The 23,714-nt window shown below is 39.3% G+C and overlaps 1 protein-coding gene across 1 annotated transcript; it reads left to right on the top strand.

The window, feature by feature from the left end:
- Positions 1 to 7,753: 7,753 nt before the first annotated feature.
- Positions 7,754 to 19,238, top strand: LOC138606178 (SAM pointed domain-containing Ets transcription factor). The gene is made up of 6 exons (XM_069678642.1): positions 7,754 to 8,063; positions 13,471 to 13,918; positions 15,083 to 15,280; positions 15,970 to 16,017; positions 16,625 to 16,759; positions 18,027 to 19,238. The coding sequence occupies exons 2-6, from the start codon at positions 13,480 to 13,482 to the stop codon at positions 18,203 to 18,205; spliced, it is 999 nt and encodes a 332-aa protein (XP_069534743.1). The 5' UTR covers positions 7,754 to 8,063; positions 13,471 to 13,479; the 3' UTR covers positions 18,206 to 19,238.
- Positions 19,239 to 23,714: the final 4,476 nt, after the last annotated feature.

The raw sequence follows: 23,714 nt of genomic DNA, 5'->3' as shown, positions 1-23,714 counted from the left end.
TACGCTTTTAATATTCTGAAATGCTCTCTGGCAACATGACAGAAGAGTTGTGTTATTTTTTCAACATGTCTGTTCCTGTGTGTAACAGTATGCAAAATTGCATCCGGAGAATGTTGACTTTGAAGTGGTTTTCTTTATACTGCAGCCAGGGTGGCTGCAATCCAATGCTATATCTCCAGGACCTGTACACCTCTAGGACCCTGGGGCGCGCAGGTAAGATTGTGGCCGACCCCTGTGACCCCAAACACACACTGTTTAAGACTCTCCCCTCTAGCAGCAGGCTGAGGTCCATCATGACCAAAACCTACGGCCACATGAACAGTTTATTTCCCTCTGCAGCCAGCCTCATCAATAAGGCCCCAGTCCACCCCCCTCCAAACCAAACATTCATGTAACACAGACTCTCATCCAGCCTCATCACTTAACATTACATTTTTGTTAAGCCTTAAAAACGTATATGCATTATGTTAACGCACACTGGACTGGACTATTTTCTGTTTACATTGTCTTTATATTTAATTCTGTGAGCTTTTTTTTGCATTCAACTATCACCCTGCACCTTCCTGCACATACTGTACAGCTCTTTCATCTCACTTTCACATATTCTTCATATATTGTTTTCAACATTCTTATTTTTAATCTTTTTTTTATTTTTTATTAAAGATTTTTGACAGAAGGAATTGTGCTGTTTACTAGCTCTGTAGTTTTGTATTCTAATTCCATTTTATGGCAAACTGTTTGCATAAAAACACCAAGACAAATGCCTTATATGTGTAAAGCTACTCGCAATGAACCTGATTGTGAGGCTTGAACAACTGTAATTTGTGATCATGAATGTGATCATGATTAGAAGATGTTACTCATGTTTCAGTGGCGTCTCATGTTACAAAGTCTGATAATTAATTTACACTCTCGTCTCTCTTTCTCTCTCTCTCCCATCCATCAATAATAAACTATTCATTTGATGGCCCCCTACTGGCCTACAGCACTTCCGTTCTGCTAAACTAATATGCAGCATTTTTCTTTTGCACATGTTTTCTGAGTTTGTATATTATCTAATTGGTATCGTTTCTGTATTTGCAGCACGTTTCCGTCATTGCATGTGTTTTTGTATTAGTATCGTTTCTGTATTTGCAGCCTATTTCTTCTAGTGCAAACTTTGGGCCGTTTCGGCGCGATTGTCCTTGTCGGCCACCGTATTGACAGTGAAAAAGGAAAACTGAAAAAAAAAACTTAGCTCCCCAGTAATTTTGTAATGAAAATAAAATAAAATTTAAACTGTAATATATACACATGGAGACACAGATGTCGATAAAAAATAAATTAAATACATTTTTAATTTACTTCATGACGTTCCAGTGATGCAACTGATGACCGTTGGCCTTGTGCGATTTGAATGGTCGGTTTTTACTATTTAAAGTTTGATTATTTATGGAACAACATAACCATACGTTACTCTAACAGTTTCTATTCAAGGAGTTTCTACAAGAGTTGAATCGAACCAGTAGTATACAATAAGTCCATGGAGAGCGAATGATGTTGGTCGGGACATTACAGACTAGTCCCAGTAATGAAGATGCTAATATGGTGGAGATATTGTATTTCCACAAATGGAGGATAATGAGAACGATGAGAAGGACGCCGAAGAACAGGACTGTCCGAGCGAGCTGCTATTTGCATTGTAAGTTAGCGTCGTGAGTTGAAAGTGAACAACTTTTATTTTCCGCATGATTTGGGCTAACGCTAGCTACAGAGCTAGTAGGCAGCTGTTAGCTAGCTGGAGTCGTGTTTCCATAGTAAACTTCATATCAAGTTATAGCCAGTTCTACATTAGTTTAGCTTACAGCCTAAGTACTTTGTAAATCTACAAATGCTTAATGAAGTGACTGTCATATGGATTTTAATTGTTTGTGGTCATTGTAGTATGCTTTTTATATGAAACGCAATTGTTCAATAATGAACATAGATGAGTTGTGCTTGCTCTTTACATTTAGTAACGTGCATTTCTGTCATATAAATAATCCAGCCCCCCATAACTTTTCCCTGTCACCAGATATCTGAGCTTTAAACTATGGAATATGAAATGATAGTTACTTATATGAACTAAACTAAGGGGGGGAAACTTTATCGAAGATTTTCCATTAGATTTTGATATTTTATATTTGGTGTGACTACACACTTTTGTGTTGGTATTTTAATAGGGAAAAAACATAATATTTGTTACTGTCTGCTTTCTACCAATATACGTGCTTTCTTTGGTGTAGTTTGTTGCTTGTCTTTATTTATTTATTATTTTGTAATGAGCTTTTTTGCTTTTATTAATAGACGAAGCTGATGTGAGAATTGGAACATTGGAAAAAGAGAGAAGAGATGACATTGGAAGACCAGGACTCAGCCTCTATACACGGGAACCCCCTCTTCCAGGTAAGCTGCTCTGCCTGTATTCATTGTCTTTGTGTAGTGAAGTTTTGTGTTAAAAACAAATGCACCTGCACACAATTAGGCAGAAAGTCACAATTTCAATACTTTATTTGAATCCTCTAATTGCTTTGGCACTCTTGGTTGAGAAGAAACTTCCAGCCCCACATAGCCAGCTGCCTGTTGATATGGAACAGAAAAACCGAGACCTTGTCGCTTGGTTTGCTTCACCATCATTCAGCTTGTGAACACGCCTCAGACTGTCAAATATCACGACGACTAATCTTTTTTCTTATTCCAACTTACTGATATTTGCGATGTGGGATCAGTTCATCTGATAAAGCTTTATACATGTACGAGTAAACCTCTTCCACATGTCAAGTGTGTCCTTCCTCTTACATAACTCTGCATATGATCTTTTGACCTTGTACCCGTTGCTTTATGCACATCTGCAGGATCAGGCATGTCTCTGCAGCGCTAACTGTTTTACGAGCAGCGTAATGTCCTGGCACTCTGCCTGACTGTTGAAGCAGACTATCAGGAAACTGATGTAAACTTGATATCAAACTGTTCTTGTGAGAAGAAACGTTAAAGATGAATGCGTCACACTCAATAAATCTCTCTCTTGGGGTTCAAGAGGAGTCATCCGAATTTCCGAACAGTTGGAGAAGCTGTCACAACCACAGTCAGAGCAGATACAACACTAAATATTCACATTCTTGTTCATTTAACAACTCTTGGTGTTTATTGACTTTGCTAAGACAACTCAGGTGGGTCACTGACACCTGTTTACAGTAGGACACCTGCACAATCATTACTCATTTCAAGTTCACACTGAACCAATTGTGGCTTCACAATCGACGCCCAGTCTGTTGCTTCTTTTAACCTGTTGTCTTTCAACCATGAAAATGTTGCTCTTGAGCCAAAGAAAAGGTCAAACACTCGTCGAGGAAAACTGCCATGCAAATTTTGTTGATCAACTGGATGCAGGAAAAGCCAAAAGCAAACAGACTTTTTTTTATCCTTTTGTAATTATTTCCTTTTTATATAAGAACATGTAAAAATTAAAGTTCATGACCCTTTTAATTATAGGTCAATTTAAGTGTGTACCATGTCATAAAAAAGTACTAATTTGTGTGCACAAGTGTGCCCTCATACTGTGTGTCTATAATTAAACACACAGTTTCAGATCAAATTGTTCAATTAGAAAAGGTTGTCATGGCTCAGGGTTTGATTTGGTGTGTCTTCAAACACTCAGCTGTTGAGACGTCTTGACGCAGTTTGTGCACGCCCTCTCTGTGTTTCACAATTTCCTCTGTAACCCACAGCTCCCGCATCGGAAGTAAAAGAATAGAAAATATCCGCTGGAACCGAGAAAGAAAAAGAAACTAGGATGTTGCGGCTGCTATGGGAACAGTTTTAATGATTTAAACATGATGAATTAGAGGGAAAAGATCAGATTAGGTACTTCAAAGATATAAAGTACTTTTATTGTTATGGATTCCCCTGTTAGAAACAAGCTTCTCTTTGAAAGCCTTTACACAAAAACCTATTGTTTCCATTCTTTTGACAGAGCCACATTGTTCAGACTTATTTACGCAAGGCGCTCCTCTAAAGGAAACAGTCACTCATTATCACTCAGCAATAAACAATAGAAGAACACAGACGGGCTGCTTTTACATTTGTGGTTAATATTCACTCTAATAAATGCGAGAAATCAACTATTTCAGAGCTGAGATGTCAAGCTGATGACAGTTTCTCCATCCATATAAAAGTCAATATTTTCAAGTGTTCAGCAGTGATAGAGATCTCACTCGTGCTTGTTTTGTGTAGTTGTTGATGTTAGCGGTGAAATGATCCATGTTACTGAAGGAACTTGAGTTGTGTATGTGCTGCCGGGAAACCAGTGATAAGGAGGCAAAACATTATTGGTCTGCAGACTCAATAGGTGAACCGTCATATTTTGATATGACCTAAATGTAATGCACGAAGTATGCAGAGTCAATAATTTGCTATTAACTGATGTAATGCTTTGTGCTCTTGGCTCCTTGTGGTTTGCAAAATATGTGTGAAAAGTTACTCAAGTTAAAACTACTGTGAATGAACTAAACCAATATTTTTAAAAACGTCCAAAGACAGCAAAAATGAGAGTAAATCTTATTGTTTTGTATTAAATGTAAGCAAATATAGACACAAAATTCCAGCTAGCTGCCTGCTAACAGCTAGCAGCACAAGCTCCAAGGAGAAGCAGTGTATTTAGAGCTTTGTTTGGGGTGAAAATGGATTAGTTGGAGCAAATGGATGAAGAGTAGAAAGTAAAATAAGCTGCACAGTGGTTTGAAATGTTTCCTCGTCACGTGGATTTTCCTTTCATTGTATTTGACGTTAATTCAGGCTGACCAAAGTGACAACTCCCCAAATAATGAAAATATGTTAATGTTAAAGTCGAGGTGAAATGAAAAATGTCCTTTTAATCCTTTTAGGTCACATCCCCGGTAATATTGTGCATCTATTTGACGTCGTATTCTTATATCAAAATCCGATCATTTTTTCTTCCGGTAAAACTAAATTTCACGCGTGCTTACGTAAGTTAGCACCAAACTATTTCAACTAATCAATCTGCAACATTTAGCCGCAGAGCACCAAGAACGCTCGGCCAGTTAGCTAGCTACTGCGCTGTGGAGAACGTCTGTCTACGCCCACTTCACACAACGATCAAATCAAATCCCTCTAATGATACGTCCCGCCTGCACGTCCTGTTTCACTCGGAAATACGTCACGATACGGAAGCTAGATACTCTCGAAATGCCGTTTCAGCTCGACTTTAAGTATGACATCCCCAGTATTTGAAGGTAGCAACGTCTATTAACTTAAGCAACGTTTTTAGGTACTTGCAGCCTACTTATATTACTCAACTTTATGTAACTTTACAACTTTATATTTAAGAGGGGGTTTTGCACCTTTTACTGCAGCTGTAATCAGGTTAAAGAAGTCCCGATCAGTACAGAAAGCAGTTAGATCATCTCCGCCCCTGTCAGCTATATTATTTCAAGCCTGGCACACCCATGCATGTGTTTTTACTTCACCACTGTATGATTGTGCTCAGAGGACAAAGAACGTTATCGGCTTATTAATACTGAGTGGAATATCCGTGAAACTTAAATAAACTAGGTTAAAGACGGTCATAGATCTGATGCTAATCCAAAACGGATTATCCACTCAGTCCTGACTCTTTTTAAAAAGGAGAAAGTAAGAAGAAATACTGCTTATGATTTCATACATTTATAATATAATGTTAGACATAATGTGAACTTTTATATTGGATGCTTTAAGTGCATTTCATTCATGATAATTGTGATCTTTTACTAAAGTAATGTCCTAAATCCAATGTGGAGATCAATCACAATGACCAATAACACTCATTTTAAATAACATAGACATCTTTTAAAACTGACTTTGAATATTGAAGGCGTATCTTCTCAGTAAAGGTACTGAGTACTTTCTCCAGCAGCACTTTAACCACATTATGAGTTAATATTTACAGTAAGTGCCACTCTTTCTCTCAGTGTAATTTCTAATCAAATATTAATATCGTAAGTGCAGATTGATTGACGTTTCTCTAATATAGTATCTTTATGTAACTTTATCGGAACAAAATCTTCAGCCAACTTTGTTCTGAAGCTGCAGGTCACCTGAGTCTGCGTCACGAGTGTGAAACAGGGACATTGAGTCAAATCCAGGCTAGCATGGTGAGTATATAAACCCTAAGATTTAAACCTGGACAGGGGTTAAAGAGCCACTCAGACAATATACTTAAAGTGCAAAGACTTGTTCTGCAGATAAATATGTTTCTTGTGACTGATACATTATTATGTATAACATTATTAGACTTTAAATAACATTAATGCATAAGTGGCATTTTACTATTGTTGGTTACTTTAGAATATCATGAGCTGCTGTGACAATCTAATTTCCTATGCCATGCTTAAATACTTACAAAGCTCTTAATAAGTGGTGGCTGTCAGTTTCACACCAGTAAGCACAGTTTTTAAAAAATAGGGTGAAGTGCACGGGGTACAATAAGTCATAGGTCTTCTGAGGAACCTTTGGTTTGCGTTGATTTTGGCGCCCCCTGTGGACAAAGCCGTACCTCTTATCTCTTTGCTGATTTTGTCCTGTACAAGTTTAAGTGGTGGTTTTTGATTTAAAAAAATCTCTTTTTAACATTCATATGTATCACTCGCTTTACATTTTTGCCCCAGATTTAAACAAAGGCAGCGTGCAGCTATTTGTTTGTCTGACACCTACCCCCCCCGCCAGCGGCTTTAGGCATTAAAAATAACTATATAGAAATAATCAATCTTGTCGCTGATGGTCTGGTTTGCTTTTGTAGGTCATATAGAGTAATCAGAATTAATTTCAGTCTGTTTCATAACCAGCAAAAAACTTTAATGCTGAATTTCAGGCGTACTAAAAAGACTGAGTTATGCTGCTGGGACAATTTTTATTTATTACAATAAAAGGCTGCTATTAAAAAAAAAAAAACCCTGCTGTAACTGTGTGAAACAAGTTTTTCATTTTCACGCGTCAGCAGACTAATTTGCCTAATCTTCACGACTCTATAGATCTCAGCCAAAAGGCAGACAGCAATGAGCTGGAGGAACCTTTTAGTCACTTAAAAAAGTAGCACCTGGAACTCAAAGTACTTCTGGCTTTAGAGGCTTGGAACAAATGATGTATGTTGTTTGAGGATCATTTGAGGATGTTATTTTAAAGGCTCCTAAGGCAAAAAGGTAGGTAAACCCTGGCTTAGTCTCAAGTATTGTTTTTCATAATCTTCGTTAATATACCGGCCGCGTCTTAATCTGAGAAGTAAGAAGCAAAGCTGTCAAATAAAGGAAGTGGAGCAAAAAGTATAACGTAGCATAAAATGGAAATACTCGCATAAATTGTAATTTCCTCATCCTTATACTTTAGTTAATACTTGATAAAATGTTACTTCTGCTCCTGAGCGCGTAACAACATTTATAAAACTTTTTACTTTCATTAGAAAGTTTTTTTCAAATGGACACTCTTTGAATTGTCTGTCACCTAAGAGCACTGGGGTCAACTAGTAGTGTTTAAAGAGGTCTGAGCTAATCTGCAAGACACATGGCACTTCAGACACACACTCACACACACACACACACACACACACACACACACACACACACACACACACACACACAAAGAGAGAGAGTTGTGTGCATAAGTAAACATGACTGCCCTATAAATATAAATTGCATTCAATGGTGCAGGAATTCCTTTGCACTCGCTCATTTGCTCCTCTCTCTGCACACACCCCCAGCAGGTGCTTTCTCTTGAGGTTTAGTTTGCAGTTGTGCTTTAGGCTGTGACTCAGGTGTAATTGTAGCAAAGACGCTGGGAGGGTCCGAGGCCTCGGGCTGGGGGCTCTGCGACAGACATCAGTGGGGAAACAGATTGAAGGGTGCCTGCTGCATCTCTGTCCTCAGGTGGCACCGGGCGTCCTGTCTGCAGCGGGAGAAGAAGTCCATCCTCCATCCTGAACAGAACCAGAGCTGCAACTGCATCTTCCACCATCCTGACGGGTCTTTGCCTCTGGCCGTCAGAGCATCTCTGCCTCGGTAAGAAGAGACTAAGCTTACACAATGGCCTAATGTATGATGTGTGTCTCCAAAATGAAGGTTTGATTTGCTTGTTGTGTTGGGTTTTTTTCTCCACTTCTCATAAGAACACATTTCTGTCCATGATGCACCTGTCTGCCACAAATATTGATAAAATTTCAGCTTCTTTGTGGCACAATTTCCACAGATTTCAAGTCTTTTATTAGTATTTTTAATGATTAATTATCTTGTGTAGAGATTTAAAACTTAAAAATACAAGGTAATCTGATTTAAAGATGCACTTTTTTCAATTAGAATTCTTATTTAGTTACAGCAATTATTTATTTATTTATTATTTAAGTAACTGGTCGGTTGACAACTATGAATTAAAAGCATCAGGTGTAAATCATCATTCAGAAAAAGCATCTTGAACGCGTCTAAAAGCTGGAGGGAAAGCTGACATAAAGACAAGCTCTTATCTCATTTTGTTTTACCTTCTTTGTCTTTTCTCTTCTTACCTGTTTTTTTTTCCAGTATCACACCAGCTTTCACAGAGAGAGATAAAAAAACTAAACAGAATGTGGTCAGATAAACGGTGTCACGGCTGTTGTTGGCGGTTCAGTGCCAAAAACCACAAAGCCAAGCTGACATATTCAAAACACATTTCTCCCCGCTGTCCAGGAGCAGACAAGGGGTTGAATTATGACTCTGATAAAGGTCGAAATTGAATGTGACAGCAATTACCCAAGATAACACGTTGATATGAGGTTTAAGTTACAAATGAAAATAACCCAACTACACCTTTTGTTATGTATGACTTTGTTGTGTGTTTAAAAACCCAGACTTTGAAGGACGTCACTCATGGAGGAAGGAATTGTATAAATGACTGCGGTTTGAAAGTGCACTTTATGTTTTCTGACAACGTTGAAAATCTAAAAAGTTAGAGAGATGTGATGTTGTTTAAATATGGAGAAATTAAAAAGCATTCATAAAGTTTCTCTCAGTTAAAAAAAGATGGCATGGACGGCTGGATTAAAAGACAAAGCTTAAAGGAAAAGCTGTAACCTCGGCGACTCTCTCATCCCAACACAGCTGGCAGATTGAAGTGGGTGTGAATGTTGGGTCGTCGAATTCGGAAAATTACTAAATCAGTCTGACACTAAGAGGTGTTAACTTTAATACTTACGTTTTTGTCTGAATTTAACGCATCGCTTAAACAACTTTCTAATAAAGTAAATGCTAATCAAACCTTTCTATTCACGACGATACAGGACGAAAGAGCGCCAGTTAAACATGACTCAAAATGATGTCTAAGATTTGATTGAAAAGTGTCGTCTTAATTTCAGGAAGGTGCAGTTTACTTCTCAGTCTTAACCGATCAGATGTTTTTTTGGGACGTTCTTGGTTGCATGCTGTATGATTCATTTGCTTTATCTGTTTCCTTTGGCCATTTTTGCTTTTATTGATAGACCAACATTTCCATTGCAGATAAGCTCTTTTTGCAATATTTTTCAAATGCTAAAGTTTCCATCCCGTTTTTTAAAATCCAGCATCAATTAAATTCTCGCTCCGTCCACCAGTCAGTTTAGAACTGAAGGAGCCTTTCGGATGAGAGGTGAAACGTCTGCAAGAAATTCAACCAAGTCGCCTTTTGGATTAATCTTAGAATTACCTGACCTGGATGACTGAGAACCTTCACAGACAAATTAAATACGTGCACAAAAAAAAGAACAGGTGGATGGAAACGCCTTTCCTGTCGGTGCGCACTTTTAATCCATAAAGCATTTTGCTCTTTGAAAAGCAGCTGCTGACTGTCCCATTTTTTCAGAAACTTTTAAAACTATTAAAAACCTGCTCTTCTGACAGTCAGCACATCACATCCAGCTGCAGCAGCACATGCCTCAGGCCTCACAGCCACACTCTCTGTATCTTCACCATCTCTGCCATTTATCTGCACACACAGGTGACAGCTCTCCATCCATCCGTGCTACACCTCCAATCTTCAGGTCAAATCTCAGTAGTGTCACCTTTATCATCTGCATCATTAACTGTAAATACAGCCCTCCATCAAAATTAATTTGGACCAGGACCAAAGCGTTTTCCATGGTTTTGTGTTTCCTGGGATACTGGCCGAATGCCAGCGCACCTGACTCACAGCAGATACGGATCACCAAGTGCACCAACATCCCTCATGGCAGTTAGTACAACCCAGGGATAGAAAAAAGTATCGTTAAATGTAATAAAGTTTTTTATGCAGATAGGAAATGTGGTGTGTAAACTACAATAAAAATAGAAGTCATGGTGAAAGAAGGCAGAAATAATCAACCTTTATTTGCATTTTATAAACCGCCCGCTTAAAAATAGACACCTGTTGCACCTAAATCTAATTTATAATGTGAACACGGCACCTGCACATGTCAGTGTGGCCATAAATCCAGGGCAAATATCCACAGATCCTTCCTCCAGCCTGCAGACTTCTTAAAGGAGTTCAACACAAAGATGAAACTTCTTTCTTCCTTGTTCTCAGAACAATGACTTCCTTAGCTTGTCCAAGTTTCCCATGAGAAACAATAACAAAGAAAGAAATCTCCCTTTAACGCTCTCATGGCAAACAGTCACGCCTGGCTGTACACACTCCTCTAACTCCACACGCAAACAACGCAGAGGCGAGCGGCTCGAGGAGCGTTTTAGACACTTCTGAAATCTCACGGACGACCTTTTCTTTTTCAGCTCAGCCGACTTTAATCACTACTCATTAACTTTAATCCAAACACTGATGTCACTTAGCTGTTTCAGCAACAATGATAAATGGGCGAACGGGTTAATTTCAAGCTAGTTGGTTTTCTGAGACTTTCACTTTTTTTCATTTGAAGGAAAAGTTTGAAAGAAAGGACTTTTTGTGACACTTTATACTTTATTTTATTTTATTTTTTTCATAGAAATATGTGTAGAAGGTTTAATGCACATCACGTGTCGGTTAAAGCTGCTGGAAATCAGGTTGATAAAAGTCCAAATGACTCAGTCAAAATACTTGGGAAGCTGTCTTGGTCACTTTCTTGTTATATTTGCAGAGAAAAATTGAAGCTTAAACAGTTAGACGAATAAGCAATTAGCCAATTAAATAAAGAAATAGTTGCAAGTATTTTTATTATCAACTGTTTTTGTCAATTTTTAAGGGTAAATAGCAAGCGTGATGATTCCAGCACCTCCAGTGTGAGGATAAACCACTTTCTCCACTCTTAAAATGTGGCTTATTGAATATCTTTCTTGATTTATAGACCAAACGGCTAATAGATAAACCTCAAATGAAACTAACCATAAATTGCAGCCCTGTCAAAAACTGACATTTCCAATGTGATGATACAAACCTCTCTCAAATATTCACCTTCTTCCTTTTAAATGTGACCAAGCATGTAGAAGAAAAATGGTTCCCAGGGTGGACGCCTGCATGCACGGAGTTCTCTTCCCGTCGGTGTCAAAGGCTGACTTTGCCGAGTAAATGGAGCGAGCTCTAATGCTCCTGAAATGAATATCAGCGTCTTGACCAAACTCATTTAGAGATCAGTCAGGGTCTTAATCCCTCTCCCCGGGGGATTGTGTTTGTGTCTTTTTCTTGTGCCCCCTCTTCCTTTTGGAAGAAGGTAATATGGCTAAATTTGCTTTGCTAATGGGCTTAGCGCAAGCTGTTGCAGAGCGGAGTTGACACGCAGCAGCCGGGCTGGGACGCCAGCGGTTTTTAATCTGACTCCTGATGGAGTGAAAGGGAGTGTGGGTTATAGCTTACGAGAAATCTGGAGATAAAAGGAAGACTGGGGAGGGGGTTTTACAGTGGGGGGTGAAGAAGACGAGGAGGGGAATCTTTCTTTGTGCCGTGGAAGGGGGAAGATAACTTCATTTAACTTTTGGGAAGTTTTGTAAAAGAGAGAGAATATGTCTTTGTTAGAGCTATAAAATAACTGTGACCTAAAGAACAGGGGAATTAATCATGGGACAGGTTTGTGATCATTCTGTTGAAAGATTCTTGAATTTATGTTTTTTAGAAATAGTCCAAAATGTTTGAAGCCAAAATCAAATGAAAAATTAGATGGGCAGTTGGAGCGCGTAGACATCAGCTAAGACCATTAGTTCAGTGTTCTATGATAAGCTTATATGCAAAGACAACCACTTTAAACTGTACGTCTGGATTCATTTACAAAGCTGTAATGATTATGTCAGATATGGATGTACCTACCTGAACCAAAAAACACTTATAATACCAATAGTTATGTAATGCACAACGTTATGTTCAGAAGGTAGATGTGATTAGTTTTTTCTTGATTCAGATCCTGTCCTGATTTTTTATTTGCGAGTTTGATCTGGAATTGATCAGAAGTTTTGAAACGACGACTCTTCAGCTGCTAGCAGTATCAAATTTATCTGATGTACAAAAAGTGTAAAAGTTAAATCAAAACACAAAAAATGAACATTTTTATCATAGGGCCAAAGTCAGGAAAACATCATCATCATCACTTTTTTGGCACATTATGTTTTAATTTGTTTATCCTTTAAGCATCCAAAAAGGCTCATGGGTGTTGTCTACAATTTAGCAAAGTTTATTACCCATTAATATCTTCATGTCTTGACAAATAAAGCCGTACCTCTCCTTCAACATGTGCTGTGTGGAAGCACACTTCCTTCAGCCGCTGATAACCTGGTGCGTGACAGCAGTGTGCCTTCCCATACGCCAGCTGTGGCAGGTACACATTATGGGTGCCATATGCGAGTTCACCCTGAGATTACAACACTTGTGCTACAGCTGACGTCCATAAACGACCACTTATGATGGCAATTTCCTGTCAAGAAGAAGCTATCAGTGTAGTCTTCATAAAACAGGCGCCTCGGGTCGTTTGTGCAGATTCCGTGCACGCTCTTCCCCACATTACCTAACTTGATTAAAAACTCCAGCTGACAGTGGAGACAGACGGCTCCTTGAAAGCCAAGGCGGGCGGCGGAGCTGCTTCAGGTCTCAATACGAGTCACCTACCCCCGACACATCAGCCATTCTGGGCCACTGACCCACAAATAAGAGACTCAGTCAAATCCATTTTGCCCCATGCCCGTCAGCGCTGTGTGTGTGTAACTCTCATGAGGGTCATTTCCCCCAGTATCTCCATTAGGGTTCTTATAGAGCATCAACCAGCACTCACCTCAGTTCTGCTCCGAGCAAGTTTCAGAAATCCTGCAACTGATGGAGCTTCTTACTCAACAAAAACTTTATCTTGTTTAGCAACTGGAGAATTGTAGGAGGTAACAAGACAGACTTTTCTGACATTTTGCATTTATGAAAGTAAACTTTTAAGAGCTAACATCTCTTTCTGCTTATGTGAAAGTAACAGATCAGAGTAACCGAGAAGTTTAATGTGGCTTTTCATGTCCCTCTTGTCTCCAGACAGCAGTTATGTCAAACCCAGTGGGCAGCTTATCAGAAGGCACCGTGTATGGATCCAGGATCGGGATGACTGAGGACTCCCTCCCTATTCTGGAGCGAAACAGGACCTCTGAAGAATCATGGGACCTGGGCGAGACCAAACCGAGCGTGGACGCCTTGGAGCGCGGCGTCCCAGGCCTCTACCTCTCCTGCTTCGACATGCTCCTCACAGAAGATGCCACCTGGGTGGTGAAAGTCTCAGATGCCTCCCCGACGCTGGCCGTGCCTCGCATGGAGCCCAGGGAGGAACCAGAGCAGTGCCCCGTCATCGACAGCCAGGAGCAGGGACTCTCTCCTGGGCTGGAGGGCCAGGAGGAGGAGCGCTCTCTGGAGCAGGTGCAGAGCATGGTGGTGGGAGAGGTGCTGAAGGACATCGAAACAGCCTGCAAGCTGCTCAATATCACCCCAGGTAGGCTGCCCTCAAACAAACATGCACAATTAGCTTAAATAGTAACACTACAACACAGATACAATTTCTTTACTATAGTAAAAGTGGATATGGTACAGGCTCTGAAATGTACTCACAGTGTCCCTCTGAAGGACATTTCTTACCAGCTGCTTCTGTGCAAAGCTAACTGAACCTCACGTCATGTTTGGGAGACCAATAAATCTTATGAACTTGCTCCAGGTCGTCTGCACTGCTGTCTGGTTCGCTTTCATCTATGTCTCTACAAATTTTCCTTTTTTTCTTGATGCAACTTTTATGTCCTTTTTCTCTAGTTACTGTTGTGACTCGCCTTTTCTGTGTGTTATTTTCTCGTACATTTGGGTGTAAATCTTATTGACGTTTGGAAGGTTGTGCTTTGTGGTAAAAGAATAATCTATAATTCCCCGAGCCTGTTTGGGAAATGCAGAAGTAGAAAGTTCTATTGTGTGTGTCTATAGAGACAGGGGGGTAAACGTAAAAAGTAAGGATACCTGAAAGCCCTTCTCAAGTACAGCAGCTCAGTACTTTTACTTCCCCCCTCTGCACACCTGCTGCTGTAGATGCACGAGGTCTGCTAAAGCCCTTACACATAACACTGACAAAGAAACAAATCTTTAAAGTACACAAGGTATTTTTCATGCATTGCCCGTTATTTGCTAGAAAAAAGGGATTATTGATTCTCGCTCCCAGAATCAACAGATATTTGTGTGGATAGCTCAGGTAGGATGACAGATCACCTGAATCATATCCTGACTGACGCAGCGCCGTGTTTGCCTGCTCCAGGATCTCTTTAATCCTGACCTTTGCATGAGTTCTCTCGGATTGTGGCACTGATGGTTCTTTCCTGACATTAGACGTGTACACAGTCTTATGGGCGAGGTCTCTCCTGCTCATAAAAGCAAACAGACGAAGAATTATGCATTGTCAAGTCATAAACCTGAGCTATCCCCAGTCATCTGTTCTACTGTGGCATAAAAAGGTGATTACGTTGGGGTTTCAGTAAGTTTATTATGTGTAAAATAAGCAGGATACACGCTGAAACAAAAGCTGGGACTATAACAACTTGATTAAATATGACTTACTTATCACGGCAGGAACAGCCCACAGGTGGGAGTTTTCTCACACTTTTCTTACCCTGTGTTGTAGACCCGATCGAGTGGAACACGGGGAACGTGCAGAAGTGGCTGCTGTGGACTGAACACCTGTACAGGTTACCTCATGCAGGAAAGGCCTTCTTGGACCTGACAGGAAAGGACCTGTGTGCCATGAGCGAGGAGGAGTTTCGGCAGCGCTCGCCACAGTGCGGAGACACGCTGCATGCTCACCTGGACATATGGAAGTCAGGTGTGTGGGATATTCTATTCAACAAGTTCATCAAAGCATGCACCACCTCATACGATGATTGGGACATCAGTGAAACATGGATGCCCCCTTGCGGTTCGGCGGTTAACCTCCGACACAGCTCGCCGCTACACATACCGGCCTTTTTACCGTCTTTCTCGGACAGGTGTTCAGTTTTATTCTTTCTTTCTCTCTCTTGGGGTCAACAGAGAAATGTCTCACTGCTGCATCTCCTAGTTTTTGCTCTGCAAACTCTGACACCTGACAGCATTCAGGCCCTGCTGTTTTCTCTGTGCCGCCACAGCGACCCGTAAATGTGACGTGTGGCGTTTCAGTGAAGGGAATAAACGGCACTTCACTGCTAATATTCAACCTTTTATCAAGTTTCACATTTTATTTCAGTTAATTTATAGAACCTGGGATTTTGAGTAGGTAAGCCATAGGTCTATGATAATAAAAAATAAGTAAATAAATAAGCGGTGATGACAGTCACTGAGTCCACCCCAGCGTTGGCGTTACATAACCGCAGTATCATCACAACCCTACTCAAAGGGCTTTTCAATCTGTACATCACACATCATGCTTCATCCTTGGGGTGTTAATTTGGATGAGGAAACATCCAAGGAGTTAAGCAATGAAATATCTTAAGTGAAACTTTCTTTGATTATATGTCTGTCTTCTTCTGTCTGCAGCTGCCTGGATGAAGGAAAGGTGCTCAGTTGGAGACACCAAAACTACCGGTAGGTTGGCTGTTATTTATTTAAAGACTATATTAAACTGTAGTTGTGCATATTTAAACACATTACTGGACGTTTTTTGTTTACTTTTAACTCTGTTTTATTTGCTCTGACAGATGCATCTCCTCTGTTTAGACAGATTTTCATCCAATCAGATTCAGATCGGGCCAGTCACACCCGTTTATGTAATATGGCGTGATTTTAAACTCTGTTGAGGCATTTTAGTAAACAATAAAGATGGCCGCCAATAAGAATCAGAAGAATTGGATGGTATTTATTTATGTAGAAATGCCAAACATCTGTGTATTATGTTGTAATGGAAGCCATGTTTTTTAAGTCTTAAAAGTAGCAACCTAGCGTAGCCAGTTACTGCTACGTCACATTCTGTTTCTTTGATTGGTTGTAGGTGTCAAGAAGCGTGTTGGTCTCACCTGTCACTAGCCTTCCTTGGGTATTAAAGTTGAACTGAGAGGTTCTTAAATAATTTGAACTTGCACGTTGGTCTGGTTCTCCTGTGTCCTGTTTGGTTAGGAGTCCTTAAGGGCCTCATCTTGTAATGTTTGGGGCATCAGGGATTTAGTATTTCTCTGTGTTGTTTGTTGTTGTTCAGGTGGCGAGGAGCTGTGGTCTGAGGCAGACTCGTCTTGTTCAGGTCAGCCGATTCATCTGTGGCAGTTCCTCCGAGAACTCCTGCTCAAACCTCACAACTACGGACGCTGCATCCGCTGGCTCAACAAAGAAAAAGGTAACTTACTATTTTAGACAAACTAAAGTATTCAGAACTTGAGAGTGAAAATTAAGTTAATATGAAATATATTTCATCACTGAGCCATTGTACTATTGTATTTGAACTGCTCTCAGCACTTACTTAACTTACGGCTCAAAACTTTCAGAGCAACATCTCAACTGATACTTAATGTGCTTTAAAGGCTTACGCCAACACTTCATCTGCTTTCAGTTGTTACACATGAACTAAAGTCTCAAATACTTCATCTCTTTCTCTCACATTGCTGTCAGTAGTTTGCTTCAACTGAAAGTTCAGCTCATTGCAATGCAACACATTCATCTCACATATCTTCTTCCTTTTCTTGCACTTCACCGAACACCTTTACATGCTTCTACATTTCAACTGATTTCAAAGCCTCAACCAAGAATTGAAGTCAGCAGGTTCTTTATTTCCGTTTAACTCTTATCTACAATCTAATTTTTATGTTCTTACATTGTCAAAAGCACCAAAAATCCCAAAGTTAAGAAATTACCGTATGAATCCATCTTCAGAAAGACTTATTATAATGTTTCAATATAATTAAAGGTAAAGACAAATTATGTTTACATTTAAAATGATCTTTTTTTTTTGCACCTTGAGGCTAGCAACATGTTGAATGCCTTCCACAGTCCAAAGACATGTTTGTTAGGTTAACTGGTGACCCTAAATTGCCCGTAGGCTCGTCTTGTATAAGTGTGATTGACTGGTGACCTGTCCAGGGTTTAACCCCGCCTCTTGCCCAACCAGTGACAGCTGGGATAGGCTCCATTCCCCCACAGTCCTGAACAGGATAAGTGGTACAGATCATGGATGGATGGATTTGCAAGGCTGATTTTTTTTAACACGATTGCTTCCATCCAAGTTTGAGATCCAAATATTTTAGTATTTTACCTCCAGTGAGTGTCAGTTGGAAAAATAGCGGGAGACAAGTGTCACCAGTGTGCTCATCTATGTAGACAGAGCACAAGAAAATGGGGACTCATTACAACATTTCTCTTTAGAGCGGTTAAAAACTCCTTGTTACCTTGTTTTTGTTTTATTCATGTAATGCTGCCTTCTTGCCCCGGTCCCTTTATAAAAAGGGATTTTGATCTCTATGAGAATTCTTATTAAATATAAGAAAAGAAAAAAATGTAATGAAGACTAAAATTGCTCTCTGCATGTGTGATGTAAAATGTAAGCACCTACTGTTATTCATTCTGCTGCATGCTGTTACAAATATCGAATCTCTTGTGATTCCCATCAGGTATTTTTAAAATTGAAGACTCAGCTCACGTTGCGAGACTGTGGGGACTCAGAAAGAATCGACCTGCTATGAACTATGACAAGCTGAGCCGCTCCATACGTCAATACTACAAGAAAGGCATCATCCGCAAGCCTGACGTGTCTCAGAGACTGGTGTACCAGTTTGTCCAGCCAGTGTGAGGCAGCAGCACAGTGGGAGGAAGAGGAGGAGGAGGAGGAGGTGGAAACCCTCGAAACAACACTCTGACCATGCACTTGAACACTTAAGCCTGAAATGAAAAGGTGACATGGTACGCGTGCACTGACCAACCCCAATGGTACACACTTCCACTGCCAACACTGGAGCGACAGCTGGCAGCTGCTGCATGAAGGCTTATCTGTGCATTAGCCGAGAGGAAGAGACAAAACAACGTGGCTGTTGAGGCATTTTCCTGCTGCAGAATTAAAACAACCACATATTAAAAACAGGAACAAAAATAAATAAATGAACTGCCTTTTCATCTGCTTGATCTGCCTGTTTACCTTGCCATAATGTGATTATCCTCCACTCATTAAACTCAAAAGTAAAAACTGATTGCTCTTACGTACAAGTTTCAGGAAAACGCCCATCGCCCTCAGCTACGTTTGTTTTGTCTTCTTGTTTCCCTCATCTTGATCGCTGTCTCTGTTTGAGCTAGAGCCAGTTTTTCTGCCACGGTTAAAATTGTTTTGCTTCTCTTTGGGTTTGGTCCTGACTGTTATATACACAAAAAGTCAATCAGCTTCTTTAACCCATCAACCGGAGGACGGAGCGATCTGTAAGCTCATCTTGAAGGTACAGAGAAGAAGACTGTTGAGTTGAGGATCCTCAAACTCTGCTGTGACTGTGTCGTGACGCTACTTCAATGTAATTGTTTTTCTAAGAAGTAACACGGCGTAAAGTGATGCATACATTTTATATTGTTTCACTACTGAGAGCCCTGCTTTATTTACAATATGCTGCATTATGTGTATATTACAATGTTGTGTGTTGTTTTGTTATGGAGATCAAAAGTCCTAAAAAATGTAATAAATAGCAATAAATGAATAATCATATAAATACATACGGACAAAACGAATGATTAACCATGAAATTGTAAAATGAACTTTTAGCCATGTTAATCTATGAATGCCAACATTGATCTGTCTGTAAATCTCATGAACACATTTTTCATGGATTTTTATTAAATTTTGTACCAACATTCGTGTTCACCAAACTGTTAATATTTCATTTAGCTTTGAGTTTGTCCAGTACGAGTGCTTATTAGCAAATGTTAGCATGCTTACATGCTAAAGAATGATAGATTCCCTCTCTTAACATTAGCATGTTAGCATTGTAATTGAATGATGTTGGTTAGTAGCTCAAAGCACCGTGGTGGCAAAGTAGGGTCTGACAGAGCTGCTGTAGACTCTTAAGCTAATTTACAAAATTACAAAACTACTAGATTTATACTTTCAGCAGTTCTCAATTCCAAATGTCCTTTTTACAGATTATTCTCAAAAGACAGATTTTAATCCTAACATCACTGAAAAAACACGCCCATGTATAATATACCAGCTTATTAAAAACAAGCTCCGGTCAGTTGTCTTGATTCACACAGAGACTTAAAAGAGCTGAAACACAAACAGACATAAAGTGATAATCTCTAAGATCCCGTTTTCTTTGGCGGCACCTATAGCTATATACGGTAATTGCGGGAGAACACTTCCCAGATATCCAGACAGTGTTGCATGTGTGACGTCCACGGTTGGCTTCGGGTGGTAAACCTTGATTTTCCTCGCTGATGGTCGCTTTCCTTTTCAGACTGTTTGCTTCATCTGAGTGTCGAGTTTCTTTCTTTTTCTTTGGATTTTCACTTCTTGTTGAAGTTGTATCTGTAGTCATCCATCTTTTCTTTGTTTGTTCAGCCATAGTAGATTACTGTTTACTCGCAACACTTGCAGAGACCGGAAAAGCAGCCGCTTAGCTCCGCCTACCCTCTCTGGCAGACCAACAACTGCTGGCTGATGGAAAACGCGTCACTAACTGGGCGCCGCTTGGGATTTTTTCAGCGAAAGTCACCACAGACAGCCAGTCTGTAATACTGCAAATGCAAAGGCTTTCATCAGTGGGCCATAGACTCAATCACCATTGTGTTACCTTAATAAATTACATAGTGACTTCACAGATATTTATTTAAATAGAAATCTTTGAGATTATATCTTTGAGAAACACTTTTATCTGGAAAAGAAGCAGAATTAAATAATTTCAAATGATTATTTCATGATTTCATAGTGATGTTTCTGTCTGATTTTGTTCATCTGATTATTTTATTTATTTTACAACATGGGGCTGCATTATTTACCCTCTTTTTAACCATAGTGTCTTATTTTCATCTGGAGTCGGCCTACATGTCTGCCTGAGCAACAGAGGATTTACAAGCCTCACACAGGGCTCAATAAACTTTATTTTTTAACTCATCGGTGTGCTGTCTGGCTAATACAGGCTTTGTAAATTCAGTTACCTGTGGTTTGAAAAGCAGGCTACACCCACCTTAACAGTTGTTTGACGGCTCGACAATCATGAAGTTATTAAGTCTTGTCGTGTGTTCTTTTTAAATCCAGATCTCAGCTGACGTTTTATCTTTTCTTCCCACCGGTAACTGTTCAACGGGTTTTAAAATTTGTCATAATTGTTCTTTTTATGAAGTGAGCCAGGGGATATCTGCCAAGAAACGGTGGCCTTGAGCGATATAGAGCATTTAATCTTACAGGTAAGCATGCCTTTGAGTCGCAAAGTGAAAGGTAAACTTATCCCTGAATATACTGTGCAGGCTTTTAAAAAGGTATTAAAAGGATCAAGTGGGGTTAAAATGTCATTCTGCTGCTGAAAGGTTATGACTGTGTGATATCTGTATGATCGGCACCATGGAGATCTCTGGGGATTTACAGCAGTAGAAACGGAATAACTTCTGCATTTATGAGGACTGTCGGCAGAATTTATTAATGGGCCACTCTAACCCTTTCACCGCTGCTAATAACCGTTTTAATTCAATACACCGTGCCCATGATAAAGCTCAATTTTGATTAACCCTTTCATTTGATAAGACAACAGCTAATGTTAGCATTCAACTACATTAAAGCTACAGTGAGGAACTTTTGGTTTATGTTGATTTTGGCGCCCCCTGTGGACAAAGCCGTACCTCTTATCCCTTTGCTATTTTTGTTATGTACCGGCTTAAGTGTTGTTTTTTAAGAAAAAATCTCATCCTGCTTTCTTTAACAATCATATGTATCAGTCAGTTCAAACTTTTGCCCTGGAAAATGTAAACAAAGGCAGCGCGCAGTTATTCGCTTCATCTGACACCTACACCCCGCCAGCAGCTTTAGGCATTAAAAATAACTATATAGAAATAATCAGTGTTGTTGCTTATGGTCTGGTTTGCTTTTGCAGGTCATATAGAGTAATGAAAATTAATTTCAGTCTGTTTCATAACAAGAAAAAAACTCCTCACAGGGGCTTTAAGCTGCCATTAAAACTCAAAGAGGAAGAACTATAATCATGTTTTTATTTTACGTGATGACGTTGCAGTGATGTGACGGATCGTTGTATGTATGCGAAAACATAAATATACATTTAAAAAAAAAAAAAAAAAAAAAATCCCGTAAAAAAACCTTCCCCTAACTGTTTCTAGGGTAAGAGTTATTACAAGTGTCAAATCGATTCAGTGAAATACAATAAGTTTGTGCTAATCGTCGCTTTTCCTTGGTTATTGATAAGAAAAGAGGGAGAGTGAATGACGCAGCAACGTTCACGGACGGCTAATTCCAGCATTAAGGATGCTAATTGCTAACGTGCTGGAGGATAAAAAGGTAGATCAAGAGGACGGCGAAGAAGAGGGCTGTCTGGGAGAGCTGCATTAAATACTGTAAGTTTGTTTCGTGAGCTGAAAGTCAGCTATTTCTTCCCTGTGCTGTGTGCTTCGGGTTAACGTAAGCTACAGCTAGCAGGCAGCTGCTAGCTAACAAGTTTTGTATAGTTGTTTCCATAGTAACAAACGGTGAATCTGCGTTACCAAGCACTGCTACAGTGGCGTTTACTCACAGCTTAAGTGTTTTAAATCCAAAGATTGTTCGTGTGGTAATTGGGATTTTGATTGTTATTGGTTTTTGATTGTGAACTTTTTGTATGTTTTAGTTTTGTTCAATCATTATGCACATAAATAATTGTCATTGCGTTGTACTTTAGTAAGGTGCGATTTAATTATATACCCAGAATAATAGAAGCAATTTTTTTCGGCAGTTATATTATTTATCATTGTTTCTTGCATCATAAATCATTTGCAGCTGTTTTAAACAATCTAGCTCATGATGATCACATTGTTGAGTCTAGAAAAAAGTCATTAAACTTTTCTACTGAGGGATACACATTGCTTTAGAAGGTTAAACAATACAATTTAAAATAAATCTAATACAAAATGTAGTAGTTGTTTAAGTAGAACTTATTGCTACCAAGACGTCTCTTTCTGTGTCTGGCCAGTTGTCAAAGAGAAATAGAAATCAATGAATCATCAAACCACAAAACGTACTTAGAAAAGCAAACGGATGCTCAATCACATTACCTTTCTTTTCAAGGTAATCTTTTATTATAGGTCATGTTAGGTCTGTACTGGAAATAAAAACCCCAGATTCAATATTGGCAAATGTCTTCATTAGCAATCTGCATAAACTGACTAATGTCCATCATAAACAACAAGCTTTTCAAAGTTTTTAATAAAAATTGGGACATAACCAGGGGTTATGGTTATGCAGCTGTTGAGGACTCTGAGTCATGTTGGGAATTTTTTTGGTTTAGGTCCATTAACTGGCAGCAGGTGTAACGACTGAACAGGCTGATACTGAAGGATTGTGGTCGTTTCTTGGACTCAAACTCTCAACATGATTATTAATGTGACACATCACCCTTAAGGCTGACACAGAGCTGAATCTGGTTTCTACTGACCTCTAGTGGCAGATTATGTTACTGAGTTTAAAGGTAAACCCTGGAGGCCACAGCAGATGAGAGCCCTTAATTTAAGTCTTTATCAGACAAGATTAAAGGGGATCATTTGTTCAGATTTATATTAAAGCTGATCAGTTTAGATATTTAGACATGGGACGCCTACTCTTTGGGTATCAGTCAACTCAAACCCCCTGAAAATAATCTGTCAGTTGTGTCCCAAGCTATATGATGCGTTTTGAATTTCAATCTTTTCTTTCTTTATGTATGCACATTTCTGAAACTGAACGTGAACACTGTGATTTGTATATTTAGTTTCAAAGAAATTTAAAGGTGCTTATTCAAAAGTAAGAAAGAAACCTTATTTTAATACGCAGTGAAAATAAAAATAGCATGAGTCACAGGGGCCATTTTTCTGCTTAAGAGTAAGTGCACTTTGCTATTTTGCTGTTTATTTTAGGACTTTTATAATTTGAATACAGCATGTAATTTTTAATACGGATAATAATTACCTCAAAATTATAAACCTAAAACAGTTAAACTGGTGATGACAAAGCAAAAATGTAAACATTAACTAATGTGCTACTCCTCTGAGCTTATGTTGAGCTAGTTATCATTCTAGCATGGCAAGTATAGCTGTTTTTAAGTCTTTATGACGAGATAAAGCATCCGCTTCATTGCTGTGGGATTGAA

Source organism: Semicossyphus pulcher, unplaced genomic scaffold (genome assembly GCF_022749685.1).
Source record: "Semicossyphus pulcher isolate SPU_LCO1_2020_fin unplaced genomic scaffold, fSemPul1.0.p SCAF_3, whole genome shotgun sequence".
NCBI lineage: Eukaryota > Metazoa > Chordata > Actinopteri > Labriformes > Labridae > Semicossyphus > Semicossyphus pulcher.
The sequence above is the reverse complement of the archived record's forward strand: the minus strand, read 5'-3'. Positions and strand labels throughout refer to the sequence as shown.

Bases quoted from the DNA above. Each gene is read 5' to 3' on its own strand.
- LOC138606178 (XM_069678642.1), top strand. From the start codon at position 13,480: ATGTCAAACCCAGTGGGCAGCTTATCAGAAGGCACCGTGTATGGATCC. The intron at 13,919-15,082 runs GTAGGCTGCCCT...CCTGTGTTGTAG, and splicing joins GCTGCTCAATATCACCCCAG to ACCCGATCGAGTGGAACACG. The intron at 16,018-16,624 runs GTAGGTTGGCTG...GTTGTTGTTCAG, and splicing joins TGGAGACACCAAAACTACCG to GTGGCGAGGAGCTGTGGTCT.